This window comes from Diplotaxodon limnothrissa, linkage group LG6 (assembly GCF_057381915.1).
Source record: "Diplotaxodon limnothrissa isolate DT_005_m linkage group LG6, D_limnothrissa_male_GT1.1, whole genome shotgun sequence".
NCBI classification, from domain to species: Eukaryota; Metazoa; Chordata; class Actinopteri; order Cichliformes; family Cichlidae; genus Diplotaxodon; species Diplotaxodon limnothrissa.
In genome coordinates this window covers 14,297,025-14,311,580 of record NC_140601.1, presented here as the reverse complement: position 1 = coordinate 14,311,580, position 14,556 = coordinate 14,297,025, and the positions used below count along the sequence as shown (strand labels likewise).

The 14,556-nt window shown below is 42.9% G+C and overlaps 1 protein-coding gene across 2 annotated transcripts in view; it reads left to right on the top strand.

The window, feature by feature from the left end:
- Positions 1-13,152, top strand: part of LOC146630288 (protein sidekick-1-like) — a 292,332-nt gene extending 279,180 nt beyond the window's left edge. For both annotated transcript variants that reach the window (XM_085355729.1, XM_085355728.1), the window contains 12 exons: positions 78-134; positions 256-357; positions 1,494-1,609; positions 5,915-6,101; positions 6,196-6,333; positions 6,412-6,573; positions 7,883-8,008; positions 8,507-8,671; positions 8,863-9,000; positions 10,443-10,563; positions 10,646-10,775; positions 12,847-13,152. In XM_085355729.1, the coding sequence (XP_085211855.1) occupies positions 78-134; positions 256-357; positions 1,494-1,609; positions 5,915-6,101; positions 6,196-6,333; positions 6,412-6,573; positions 7,883-8,008; positions 8,507-8,671; positions 8,863-9,000; positions 10,443-10,563; positions 10,646-10,775; positions 12,847-13,152 (1,748 nt within the window). The remainder of the gene's footprint in view (positions 1-77; positions 135-255; positions 358-1,493; positions 1,610-5,914; positions 6,102-6,195; positions 6,334-6,411; positions 6,574-7,882; positions 8,009-8,506; positions 8,672-8,862; positions 9,001-10,442; positions 10,564-10,645; positions 10,776-12,846) is intronic.
- The last annotated feature ends 1,404 nt before the right edge of the window (positions 13,153-14,556 follow it).

Below are 14,556 nucleotides of genomic sequence, written 5' to 3'. Positions count from 1 at the left end.
ATAATTGCTGAATTTATTGTTGAACTTGAAACTTTATTGATTCACTTTCCATCCATCTTTCTTTTACTCCTTCCAAGCCAAGAGCACCTTCAAGACGGTCAGCAGTGACTCGCTCACAGAGTTTGAGTTGACACGTAAGTAATTTATGACCAAACTCCGGGCAATTTTTTAGTGCCAACGTTAAACAACTTATGTGCTTTGTAAGCGTGTTGTGCAAATACCTTTAATGCCAAGTTGTTTATCACTTCTTTGTAGAACTGAAGAAGTTCAGACGCTATCAGATTGTCATGACAAGCTACAATATCATCGGAGAGAGCCCACCCTCCAACCCAGTTGAAGTGTCTGTCGGAGAGGCAGGTGTGTGAAAACAGAGCTCACTCCACGCAGGCTGCTCATTTTCTTGTCAAACCATTTAAGTGGGTATTTAAATAAAAATTCTAAAAGCATTTTAAGAAAGCACATTCCTAACCTTGGAAGTTCCAACAACAATCCCAACTTACAAGCCTCCTCTGCGCTTTCGGTGCGTCCGTTACGTGGTCGTCAGCAGCAGATACAGAGCAGTGTCGATGGATCTGTCTACATTTTAGGCTCATTAGCTGTCATGATTTTATCCAGAGCTTTCCGTGTGCTTTCAGACTTCATGATTAAATGCCTGAAAGCTGTGGAAAAAGCTTGAGCAGACCTGGAGTGTCAAAACCTAATTTGTTCCTGTGTGTCTGCTTTCTATCACTATTATCCAGTCCTTTGTTCTCTCTCTTTTTCTCTCTGTCATCCTCTTTCTTTTCTTTGTCCTGTCCATTCCTCCTAGCATGGGCCTTTGTGTGTGCGCGTGTGCGCGTATGTGTACATGCATTTGAAATCCTGCACAAGGTCAACTGTTTTGCTGCGATGCCCCAACCTGTTTATCTTTCACTGGAGAGTCAAATTATGGATCCATTTGACAGACAGGAGTGCAAATAGATCCTCGCTCTCTTTCTTTGTCTCTCTTTCATACACACACGCGCACACACATACACACAACAAGAAGGCAGTTATAAACCACAAACACGAATGCAGGTAAACAGATTTGCACATTATGATAGTAGCGCTGGTACATTTTTGCAATTTCTCCCACAATCTCACACTCCCTCCTTCAGACCACTGCTGTATTCATATTCAAGTGGTGTGTATGTGTGTGTGCGTATGTTTGTAGTTTGGTAGGCCATACATATCACAAGCAGGGGAGTGAGAGGTGAGGATAAGCAAGCGGAGCAGGAGGGGGAGGCAGAAAAGGCTGGAGGGGGATGATGAAATGGGGTGATATGGCCTTTTCTCTCGCCTCAGGTGCACACTGCCGGTGTTCATGCATATGTGTGGTACAGTAGAGTAACAAGGTACTGCCTTAGGCTCATTCTAATTGGAAGAGTGGAACAGATCTTCTCTACTTCCCACTCTTAACACACAGTTGCCGGCTCACATAGTAAGAGTCTAACGAAAATTCTCACCTGCTGCAGCTCCATCGGTGGCCCCGCAGTCCATCACAGTGTCCGCCGTGTCTCCCTCCACCCTGGAAGTGACCTGGGACACGCCCCCACTCGAGACTCAGAACGGACTCATTCAAGGATACAAGGTGACACACAGACAAACACAGAAAACCATGCGTGTACATGCAAAGACTAATTTTGCCCTTGCATCAAAGTATTTAGCATGAGTGCTCATGTGAGAGAGAAGCACAGAGAGCTGGCTCTGTATTTAAAGTATCTCTCTAGTCTTGACTTGGAAGGGTTTTGCTCTGTTGCGCCTTCAAGTGTCGTGTAGGCACACGAGAGAGAGCAAGAGAATTAAGTTAAAGGAAGAATCTGAATATCCTTTAATGGTTTGAGTATCACTCCTCTGGCCGTCTCTCCCCCTCAACTCCCCTGTCCCACCCTCTCACTCCTAATACTTCAAACACAAGGTTATCTGTCCTGCTTTAGACACATTGATTTTTGCCAGAGCAGAGGTAGGAATGGAGAAGAAAGAAGGGAATGTAATATTTGCAGAGTGAAGGAATGAGACGTGTAAGTGATCCCCATAGAATCCTGATTAGAGCAGCAGATCGAGGGAATATGTTTAAACTACCAGAGATGGATGGACACAGGGAGGGGAGTGTGAGGCAGAGGGGGTTAAGGAGATTAAGATGAGAGGAAAGAGAGCAAAGAAAGAATGTTTAATGAATTTATAGGTTCTCACTTCTGTTAACACGCTGGTAGATGAATAGCACAGAGAGCAGGTAGGACTTTAGGTAAACTTCTTTGCAGAAGTATTTTTGCTACGGTGTAATTGCACAGTATGTAGTTGTAGCTCAAATATTAGCAAAAGACATAGTTTGATATCCTTGCGCAGTGTGGGATCATGGGAGTTATTGGTCTTCACCATCATTTCCAGTGAAATTCTAACGTGACAAAGGAAAAAAAATCATATTTACTGATTCAGTTCAAGTCAGTTTTATTTATATAGCACCAAAATACAACAACAGTCACCTCGAGGCGCTCACAGAGAAAACCCCAACTATCTAACAACCTCCCTGTGACCAAGCACTTGGCGACAGTGGGAAGAAAAAACTCCCTCTTAACAGGAAGAAACCTCAGGCAAAACCAGGCTCAGGCAGGGGCAGCTTTATCAAAACGTTTTAAGCACAATCTTAAAAGTAGAAAGGCTCCTGGCTCCCGATTCCTGAAAGCTGAAAACTCTCCATCCTCCCACAACAATCTGAGAGCAAAGTGCTCTGCTGGGGTGATACGCTACTACGAGGTCTTTGAGATCAGGTGGGGTCTGTTTATGTGAGGAGAAGGATTTTTATTTTTTTCTGGATTTAAGAGGGAACCAATAAATAGAAGCCATTATGTTGTCCAAGAGCTACAGATAGACCATACGGGGACCAGCTGTTTTCCCTGTGGCCTAAACAATCAAACTTCATGAGTGTGAAGAGCATTGTTGTAACCTTACAGTATGCACGAGTAAACGGGACATGATGCCACTCAGGCAGCTCCCTTTGCCACAAACAGCCTTTTTACTAGAAAAATATTTCTTCCTCTTTCAGCTGAGGCTGAACACAGTGATGGATTTGTAGAAGTACACATTAGTCTAACAGTGCATTGCAGTGGATACGCACCTTGGTAGCATTATTAACAGCAGGGAAGCTTTGTTAATGCATCAAATAGATGTTGTTGCTGGATGGGCTTTAAAGGTTCTTTAAAGGTTCAGGCTCTTTACTGTGAATGTTTTTGGGAAATGCAAGTACACAAGTAAGTCAAAAAAACACTGTGAACAGCAGTTGAGTTGTTTTTAGACGTTCTAATGTGAAAGTGTTTTGTATTGTACCTTTAGTTGACTGAAATGCTGTAGAGAGCTTGTCGATCACATTGAACATTATGAGCGAGGGGTAATGAGTAATACCCAGCTGTGCCGGTCCTGCTGAGCAGAGATAAAAGGTTGCACTTTATAAAATGTTAATCTGGCCATCAATGACAAACTTTTAAATATGAATCAGTCCTTTGTTTGCAGGCTTCAGATTTTTCTCTGGTTTTTTTCCTTTCTAAGATAATTACAAGCTTACGACATCCATCGTGATATTCCCACAAAAAATAGGTCAGTCATTTGTAACAGGAATGATATAGAAACAAAGCCTGGAAAAGATAAGATCCATCCATCCTAAACATCCTTCAACAAAAGAAAATGGCTGGAAAATCCATTTAGGGTTCTTGATCTTATCAAATAATATCCCGATCATTTTCATCCATGACAGATTCAAATTGTTTTTAGAGTAATCCTAAGTGTCTCACACTCCTACTGAATACCAAAATAGAGCCACTAAACAACAGTGGAGTGGATTACAAAGTGACCTGGACCTTTTACAGCCATTCCTTTAAAGTACCACGAGAGATACTGCCTATTTTCTAAAATGAAATTTTTAAAATGGAAACCCTCCCCTTTTGCAGGAGGTAATACATCTTGATTTTAAATTGAGCATATGGATGAGTAATTCTGTATCTCATTATTCTAAGAGCATGTGGAAGGACAGCCACAGCATAATGCTGCCCTCAAGTGCTACTCGGAAGCTGCTACCTCCAAGTTTGGAAGTTGTAAAAATAGCTTATGGTGCTCCGTAGTGCTGTCTATATTAGGAGCAATAACAAAATGGACCCCCTTTGCATCGCTCCTGGCCGTGTTTAACTTTTTACACCAAGCTGCATGGAGACAGTTTTCGGAAACATTGAGTGTGAGTGTTCTTCATGATTAGATACGCGGGTGGTTGATTGTCCTTGAATGCTTGTTGGAGAAATGTCCATGCTTCAGCTGCATAAATTCATTTCCAGCAAAACTGTGCTCTGATCCTTATTTGGTTTCTTGTGATTATTCCATTTAAAGCTGAAAAATTCCATCTAAAAGATGGTGGCTTCTTTGCAATTTCTCATTTCACTTTAAAGGTTCTTGTGTAGCTTTATTTCTAATGTTAAGACACTATTAACAGAGTCGTGTGTCAAATTTGGCAAATGTGTCGGGAACGTCCTGTCATTTCCTGTCATACAATCGGCCGTTAGTGTTTTTTTAACTAGAGAAATATTCTACATTCAGCCGAGACTTGCGCGTAAATCTAACGGACGCTACGGTGTTTTTAATGCACCGAATAGATTTTCTGACAGGATGTGCTTTTGAATCACTGCTTTCTGGTAATAAGATAGCAAGTATATTGAGTTTTCTCACTAGAGGAAGCTCACCTGAAATTAAAAATGTTTAGTTTCATCAAAGTCAGTTCAGTAACACATTTATCAAGGTACCGCAGCTGCACAAAAATTTTGGCTTTATTAAAATGTAATGTATGCATGCTATAAGCTACAAGACTCATGGTCTTAATATTAATATTGATCACATTGTGCGGGGACAATAGTTACGTAACCTTTGTTCGGTTTCATTTTAGTCATTGCCAGAGTAGCCTATATGTCTCCATTACTGGCTGATGTCATAAAACTTAATGGGCACATCTATGATTATTGATTATTCCCAAGAGTCTGCAAATACATGAGGCTAAATGGCCATGTACCTTTAAAGTGTCTTTAAACGCTTCACAGAGGGCATTAGGATTGTGTTGTACATTTTTGAACTAGACCTAAATTAAATACGGTGCAATAATACAGTAGCACCTCACACAGTTTAGATTTAATTGCTCAAATGTGAAGCATCCATGTTTATGCTACAGTCACAACACGGAAAACAGTGGTTGACCACAGCACAACCAGAATTATGTGCACTTAACACAATGAATGGTACCAGATTGAATGAGGTCAAGTTGGCAGTTTTATGCAATCAGCAAATAATCTGATGCTCTATTTAATTCACATTAAATAGATTTAAACTAGAAATAAAGAAATTTCTTCACAAATAGTGACATAGTTGCTGCAAAATGACGTGCTCTGCAATCTGGCTTTTAAGTAGGAATATAACCCGAATGAAACCAGTGCAGTCAGTTGAGATACATCCCAGATGAGTTGCATTCATCAACACAGATGGACTCTGGACTATCTGAGAGTGATTGCAGTCGGTCTGACACTTACTGCAACTGTTTGGAGACAGGTTGCCTTTCAGCAGGCGATTGCACAACTACTTACAATCAGGCGCCAAATGCATAAATCACGCAAGGAGGTTGCTCAATCTACTGTGACTGAACTAATAGCTTTTTAAAGACATCAATTCTGAAGTATGGCAACCTGCAGCATTGTACTAAAGTACTAAAGGTCCAATTAGGATACTTTCAAAAATAACAGCACAAATATTTTTTATTTACTAGTTAATTTCGATAAGTGCAACTAAGCCAAGTGCAACAGCTTGTGAATCACAAACAGAAGAAAATGAGAAATGAAGTGATGCCGACAGAGTTCCTGTTCTGCGTTTTTAGATCCACTACTGGGAGAGAGACCAGCAGAACCAGAGTGAGAAGGTGAAGGTGATTTTTGTCCCGGACACCCGTGTGCACCTCACTAACCTGTCCAGCTACACATCTTACCTGATCACACTGACAGCCTTCAACATGGCTGGAGACGGACCGCCCAGTGACCCCCGCGGGGCCCGGACCCTGCCGTCAGGTATGTAGTGATGATAGTTCAAGTCCCTGCAACCAAAGCAGCATCAAATTTTCTGATGTCTTTTTTTTTTTTAACATCCTTTATGTGTCTGCAGCTCCCAGCCAGCCGAGTCTCCTGTCTTTCTCTGAGGTGACGGGAGGAAGTGTCAACGTATCCTGGGGAGCTCCACTCAGTCCTAATGGACAGGTGGAAGGCTACAGGGTCATTTACGAGCCCACTTCTCCTATACAAGGTGTGCACACACATATGCACACACTCACAGGAGTACATGTTGATTCTTGTGCTGACACGTCTCTTCGATTGTCTGCAGGGGTGACTAAATTGGTGACAGTTGATGTGAAAGGCAGTTGGCAGCGGTGGCTGAAGGTTCGGGACCTGATCAAAGGAGAAACGTACACTTTTAGTGTTCAAGCTCTCACAGTCAGCTACGGCCCACCAATACAGGCAAACATCACTGCTCAGCCTGTGAAAGGTATGATTGGCTGTATAGAGTCATGTTAGATTCAGCTAGAGATTGCAGTGTATTGTACATGATCGGTTATTGAGACAATTAAAGAAATTACATGGTCAAAAAAATCTGTAAAATGTGCTCATCACAGTTTCCAAGTTTTCAAATGTCTGCAATAATGGAAAAAGGGGTTTTAAAAGATGATTTTATCTTTGAGATTATTTCTTTGTCAACAGCAAATCGGGTGAGGAAAGATGTTGATCTGAACAAAAACTCACATGTGCCACAGTACATGTATTTTCCGCCAAATGTTCTCCCCCGCATGCCTCGGGATGCTGCAGTACAACGTTACAGTAACAGTGTGACCCCGAGCGATGAGGTTTTAGCATGTCAAAAAAAATGTCAAAAAAAACAAGCTTGTTCCTGTGCACACTCCTGACTTGATCCAACTTCTGTGATGACCCCTGGAACTCTTCCTGGTCCTAACTTTCTCCTCCTGGTTTTGTGTAGGAGGTGTGTGTAGAGTTTGAGATGCAGGTCCCAAAATCCAACACACTTGTTAGCACTTGGCTAAGTGTTTTACAAAGGGCTGAGGGCTAACCTTCTCTCTCTCCCACAGCAAGCAGGGGCTTGGCTGGTTCGGGTTTTGTTTGCTTTCTGTTTAACTTTTTTTTAGATACTTCATCACTTACTTGCACCCACACACTCACCACATTTCTGACGTGCCTGTTCCACTTTTCTTTTTAGTTTATTAACTAAATAAAATTAGTTTACTTCAGCTCTGTATTTTGCGTGGTCTTTTGTTTTGAGCTAGTTTGGTGTATGAGTCTTAGCCTTGGACATCAAAAGACCAAAGGTGGGTATTGTGTAAGTTTGAGGTCAGACAGGGACCTCAAACAAACAGCCCTACTGGAAGAGGTCCAGAGGTGCACAAAGAAATGACTTTGAAGGGGAAATTGGTAGATAATCTGCATTTTACTTAAAAATGATGACAACACACACTTCTAAGTATTTACATGTAAATTATCTTTTCAATGATTGGACGTAGGGAAGTGGACTGCGTTAAACATGGCATGCATATTAAAAAATCAGGCGCTCTGTTCCTCTCAAACTCATATGACCCATGAAGAATTTAATCTGTAATAGATAACAATGGTCTTAGTTTATTATTTGCTGGCAAATGAAGCCTGCAGATCATGTTATTAGATTATTCTGTGTAATGTAATGTCACATTTATTTCCATAAATTAATAAACTAACCAGTGTTATGGTTTGTTTCCAGGAAATGAAAATGCATTAAGTCATAAACAAGACTGAATGTGTCCCTTTGACAGGCTCCCCTGGGTCACCCATGGACATGTCCATCACCAAGACTTCCTCTGACCTCACTATCCAGTGGTCAGAAGGAGACGTCGGTGAAGCCTCTGTTACCGGATACACTATTGAGGCTCGTCCCTCAGGTGAGCACGAACACAGACGGCACGCGCGGGTCAGCCTTGACTCATTTGACACGCATCTTTTTATCATCCGTGCTAATTATTTTAATTAATAGAGGGCGAGCTTAAACACTACACTGCTCCGAACCGTTATGAGTGCAGGTTTCTACAAATTCACAGAGACCTGCTGTGCAAATCAAGTCAGCCACAATTTTCTAATAAAGATTACCAGAGGTGTAATAAAGGAAGGGAACGTGTGTGTGAAATAGTTTTCAGCACTCTGCAGGAGAGCGAGCCGAGACTGTGGTATAATTCTGCTGCTGATAATAACGGATATGCCCCTTTCATTAAGGGTAATAACTGTGATCACTGTCATCACCACATTATCATCATCATTATCATCTTTAATGTAATCTGACAATTTATAATTTTGTTTAATCACATTTAAAGGCCCGTCCATCAAAACACAACTCTCTCTCTCACTCTCTCTCTATTTCCCCCACTCTCTCTCTCTCTCTGTAGATGAGGGGGTGTGGGATTCCTTCATCCGATTTCTCCCTCCGAGCAGCAGGTCTGTCTCAGTGCCGCTGGAGCGCCTGAGGTCGGGGATCAGCTACGAGTTCAGAGTCATCGCTGTTAATAGCTATGGTTATGGACAGCCAAGTGCACCCTCTGCTGCTCTCGCTGGTAAACACACTCACACACACACGCGCACACACACACACACTGCTGGAGACAAGGCACATAATTCACAATTTTTCAATGCATTAAATCATTTATGAAAAGTCTTCTGTACAGAGTAAAGTATTATTTATAAAGTGAGGGATACTGCTAGATGGACTAAAGCATGTCCCTGATATCTGTCCCTCCGCCTGCAGCGATGTCGGATCGGCCCTTCTACGAGGAGTGGTGGTTCTTGCTGGTCATGGCATTGGTGGGACTCATCCTCATCCTGGTCCTGGTCTTCACGCTGCTGCTGCATGGACACAGCAGCAAGTACAAGGCATGCGGGACAGGTGCGTGGCTCTGATGCTTTCGTGGTGTCCGAGCAGCGGGATGCATTAAGCTGTGTAGCAACAAGGAGACTTGTTTGTTTAGCTTCGTTATAAAAAGGATCCAGTTTTTTCTGCCTTCAGTCACACTCAGATTGTTCCTCTCAGCCTCTGCAGGCTTCTCACATGGATCGTCCACAGATTCATTAAATTATCTTCCAGTTATTGTTGCAGTTGGTGCATGCTTCTGCACATTTATTCTGATTTTAGATCTTCTTGCAATATTGTTTCCTTTCCAAGATGATTTAGGATAAGAGGCACCCTGGAGCACCTCAATGAAAAAAGCCCTCTAATAGCAGTAATTTCTTGTCATTTAGGGACATAGCTTTAGGTCAATACAGAAAATAAGCAGACTTTTGTTTTAATTGCACAAATGCCTGCTTATTTCACAGCTTGTGACATAAAACTAAACTAAACAGACTGTGGAATGACACTGAGCAGGAAAGATCATGTCTCCTGTGACTTTCAGCACAATAGACACAATAACCTGCATAAGTTGAGTCTTGGTTTTTGTTATTTTTAATATTTATGTTTTTATGCAATATATTTCACAAGTGGAAAATTGAACGTGTTCTCGACGCAGGTATTTTGAAAGCCCAGTATTCTAACTCGCACTGTTAGATATTCAAATGTGGACTGCTCTGTTATATTTCAGCTTCCACAGGTCAGTGAGAGAGATCAGCAGCTCTCGAGCCGGAGGGTTGGAGTTTTAGTCATGGATGATTACTAACGTGCTGAAGAACAAGCTCCCTCCCCACAGTAACAAAGCAGTCTTAGTTTACCCAGTTACTCTGTTGAAGCATGTAGAGGCTTCGCTTCCTGTTTTCCTCCCCGTGGGCCTCTGTGTCGCAGTCACTTGGTGTGTGTGTGTGTGTGTCCAGGTTACATCAGGACAGCTGTTAGCCAGAGTTGCCACAGAAACCCTGGCACAACCTCTGGGCAGCAGATCAAACAGGGTGAGGGAGGTGGTGTAGGAGGGGAGGGAGAGCTGCGCGTATGACCCCGTAATCAGAGTGAATACAAAGCTGGAGTCACGCGGCAGCAGACTGCATTTCTGATTTCTATTTATTTATTTTTTTGTGCAGCAGCTCGGTGTGTTCCACTAATATTTCCCTCAATTTAAAACATGATATTGTCTCCTTTTATTGCTTCATTTTTATGCTTATTGGTGGGTGAATGATTAAAGTTTCCTGTGCTGTTATTGCCTGTCTGCCAAATTCACATCCCACTTTGATTTGCTTCTTATTTGGAGGCTTGAGAGGTAGCTGGATACATAACAAATAAACAGGAGATTGTAAATAAACCCGGTGCAAGAAGAAATCCCAATATGTGGTGCTGAACCACTTTGAATTTTTAATATTCATCTGAACCAATTCCATCTATTTTGTTTTGTTTTTCGTCTTTAGGGAAGCACGTGTCCACCGCAGAGGAGTCTGTAACGCTGGACAATGGAGGTTTCACAGCTCTGGAGCTTAACAGCAGGACGCTCAACACCAAGAACTCCTTCCTGAAAAAGAACGGGACCAGGTGAGCACTCACCTCTGTCACACGGACGCAATCCAGGATTTGATCAAAACATGACAGATTTCATTTCTTTGTGTATGTCCAGGTCTCCTCCAAGGCCCAGTCCAGGTGGACTTCACTACTCTGATGAAGATATCTGCAACAACTACAATGGAGCTGTGCTCACTGAGAGCACCACACTCACGGAGAAACCCACTGAGGTCTCTGAGTCAGAGGTATGTCTTTCTACCTGTCTGCCTCTCCTCCTCTTAGTTACACAGTTTAAACAGAGCATTCCATTGGCTCATTTTCTTCATATATGTTTGCTGTTTGTTAATCGCTTTGACGTCTTGATTTTTCCATATCATGACTTTATATTGTACAAAAGTTTTGACAGACTGCATAGAGGGCTGTTAAAATCTACGTTTATCCTCACTGCTTCCATCAAAACTAAATGCATAATCAATTTGACCTGATTAACTGTAAGTGTGAGCACCTCTGTAAAACCAGGTGTTTGCAGTTTGCTGGTCTAGAGCATTCAGGTGTTCACTTCCCAGGAGTGGACATGCCAGGAAATTTGCCCAAGCTCAGATTATGCAATGCTCAGAGAAACTGCAAAAAATCCATGAGCTACATGTTAAATGGTCATGACAGTACAATTAGAAAAAATACTGAACGAGTGTGCTTTGTTTGGAGGGGTTACCACAAGGATGTCTCCAAAACAAACATGGCAGCGTGGTTTAGGTTTGAAAAGTTGCATCTGAGCAAAGAAACAAGACTTCTGGAACAATGTCCTCTGGACAGACGACACCACAGTGGATATGTTTGGCCATGATGCACTGCACCATGTTTGGTGGAGACCAAACGGAGCACATTAGTACAAACAACTCATACCAACTGTCAAGCACGGCAGCAGAGAGGTGATCCTTTGGGCTTTCTTCAGCCACAGGACCTGGGCACCTTGCTTGAGTCCACCATGAACTCCTCTCGATACTAAATAATTCTGGAGTCAAATGTGAGGCCATCTGTCTGAAAGCTAAAGCTTGGTCATGCAACGGGACAGTGATCCCAAACACAGCAGCAAATCTACAGAATGACTGAACAAGAAAATGATCAAGGAGTTGCAATGCTCCAGTCAAAGTCTTGATATCAACCTGATTGAAATGCTGTGGTGGGACCTAAATAGAGCTTTGCATAAATGAATTCCTGCAATGTTGTAAAGAAGAGTAGGCCAAAAGTCCTCCACAACGATGCCAGAGATGATAAAGTCAGGAAAAACACCTTTAGTAGTAGTAATTGAAGTTATTGCTCCTCAGGTGTTTCTACAAGCTTCTACATCCTTAGTTTTCCAGGATAGCACTGAGTCTTTTTCATAAGTCTGTAGGTCTACATTATACAACATCTTCTGCATGTCTGCAATGCCTCCTGTGTTGTTCTGTTAAAGGACAGAGGGCATCATTTTGTGTACAGACTATAAACTGTCTGGTTCAAGCCTGAACTGAACTACACTAATTTCCTGTTTCATCTTTGCTTTCGTCAATGTGTGTGTAGTCTGTTTACATTTACATCTGTGAACATTAGCTTGTTTAAGAAAATTCATTTCCTCCCTGCCACTCCTTATCAGCTCCATCCCTGTAATGGTTTGTAAAAATCTACACGGTTAAAAGAAGGGCAGCTCTTCTGTGTGTCTGATTGAGGAAGTGTTAAACACTATGCTAATGTTTTTACCCCTCGTGAATGCGATAACTCGAGAACAAGGCAAGGCGTAGGAGGCTAAGGTGTAGCACTGGCGGTTGCCAGTTAAAATAAGAAGAAAGAATGATAGTGAGAATCAGTGAGCTCTCCAGACTTCTGCCTCCAAAGCAGATTGATCAGGCTGAATTAGCCAAAGGGCTCGGTAACGTGCCATCCAAGAAGAAGAGCCTGTGCTCTCAGCGTCCTCGGTTCAAGTCCAGCCTTTTCTGTTGAGTCCTAAGTGTCGGCTATCAAATTACAAAACACTGGCATCTATTAGGGCCCATCTCAACAAGGAAGTGCAGCAATTTTACACATCAAAACATTAATAGGTCTTTAGAGGTACAAAAAAAAACGTCTGCTTGAGGCCAGGGCTTGAAAGGGAAATGAAATGCTACTAGCGTCCCACTCCAGAATCTCAGAGTTGCATTGTGGGTCATTCCAATGACAGGTTATGACAAGAGAAAAAAACAGTATTCCTCTGGTTCTGCATCATTTAACTGAAAGGCTGTGTGTCTGTCTGTGTCTCCCTAAAAAACTTCCACCTCTAACTTTGTTTGGGTTTGTATCCAGCTGACAGACAGCGACTACGAGGACGAGCAGCCGAAGCACTCCTTCGTTAACCACTACATGAGCGACCCCACCTACTACAACTCCTGGAAGCGGCAGCCCAAGGGGCTTAAAGGCATCGGCACGTCTTTTGGCTATGAGGAGTGCGCTACCGCAGATACAGAACCCTACTACCAGACCGTGGTCACCCAGCACAGCACAGGGGGCGCGTACACACCCACGGGGCAGCCGGCGCACACGCACGTTAATCCCAACACCAACCCGCCAGGGTCACGCACGCCTGTGACGGGATTCTCCTCATTCGTTTGACTCTAGAGACAAAATCCGCACAAGATACTATTCACACATGTACACATGTATTGAAGGAAAGGAGAGCGCTGGCGTGCGTTTGGACTAAAGGAGACAGAAGACGAGGTGAGGAGACGTGGGACGGACTGGTGTTGAATCACCCCTTCATGCCCCGAAGGACTAAACTTAAACTTCTCACTCGCCTTCTCCCCCCGTTCACGCAGGCCCCAAGTTGACGGGGGTGTGTGTGTGTGTGTGTGTGCAGCTCTTTTACGCCTCTGTGTCACTGTGCTCACAAACACACATTCACCACCTGATATTCCTGCCTATTCCAGAGACGCTCCGCCGAGAGTGATGACTAGATTAGTCACTATGTGTTGTTGTCAAAGAGAGAATTCAACCTCAAGCTGATGGATCCTGGGATTTCAGCACAAAGATTATCCTCTGTTTTCTGTATTTTACACATAAGTGCACAAGAACGCACACACTCACACTCTCTCTCTGATGCACCATTTCAGTATCTCCCACTGGGAGAGAGAAGCTTCAAGGTTGAGGAGAGTTGTTAAGAGACGGCACAGAACGGAGCAGCTTTTGTTCACAGGCTGGTTCACGTACACAAACTCGGAGCTGTCAGCTTTAAAAGACCACCACAGAAGAAGAAAACAATCGATAATCACAGTTGTTTTTTTGTTTTTAACTTGAAAAGGATGGAGAGTGAGCGTGGCAGGGCTTCTTTGGCATTCAGCATCCATAATAAGGGTGCTGAGTGCTTTCTGAGAACAGTGTGGACTAAATGGAAACCATGTTTTTTTTTACCGTCTACTGCCTGTTATCAGTGCTCCCAAGCCATAATACTTGCACTGAGTTGACCCCTTCCCTGCTTTCTCCACCCTCCACACACACACTTCATATCTGTTCTGTTCGAGGTTACATTTTTAAATAAAATGAATTTCACTGTGAGACGTGTGCGTACGAGCATGCGTGTGAGTTGCTAATTTCAGAAGCTTGTTCATCCGTCCGTGTAGTTCACTGCTGAGCAAAGTGTGCCACTGTGCGTATGTTTGTATATTTTGTGAGATGGATTTTGTACAGGGAGACTCTACTTTCTACTGCGTGTGCTCTTGTATGTAGTCTGGCCATGTTTGTGCGAGTCAAAGTAAACGGCACTGGAGAACATTCACGTACACTTACTGACAAGAGAGAGGAGAAGACGTTTACTAGTGTAAGACACAGTGACTGACAGAGTGGAACAAGTGCCCGGGATGTTTAAGAGGTTTCTCCTCCTTCAGACTGAGTATGGTTGAACTTCATGAAGCCCCACCATCACCTCAAGGAGCAGCAATCCAGACCACACATGTACTTTGTACTTTTCTTCAAGTGCAAATAAAATTTCTCTGTAAGGTTTTTGCTCATCATGTATACTTT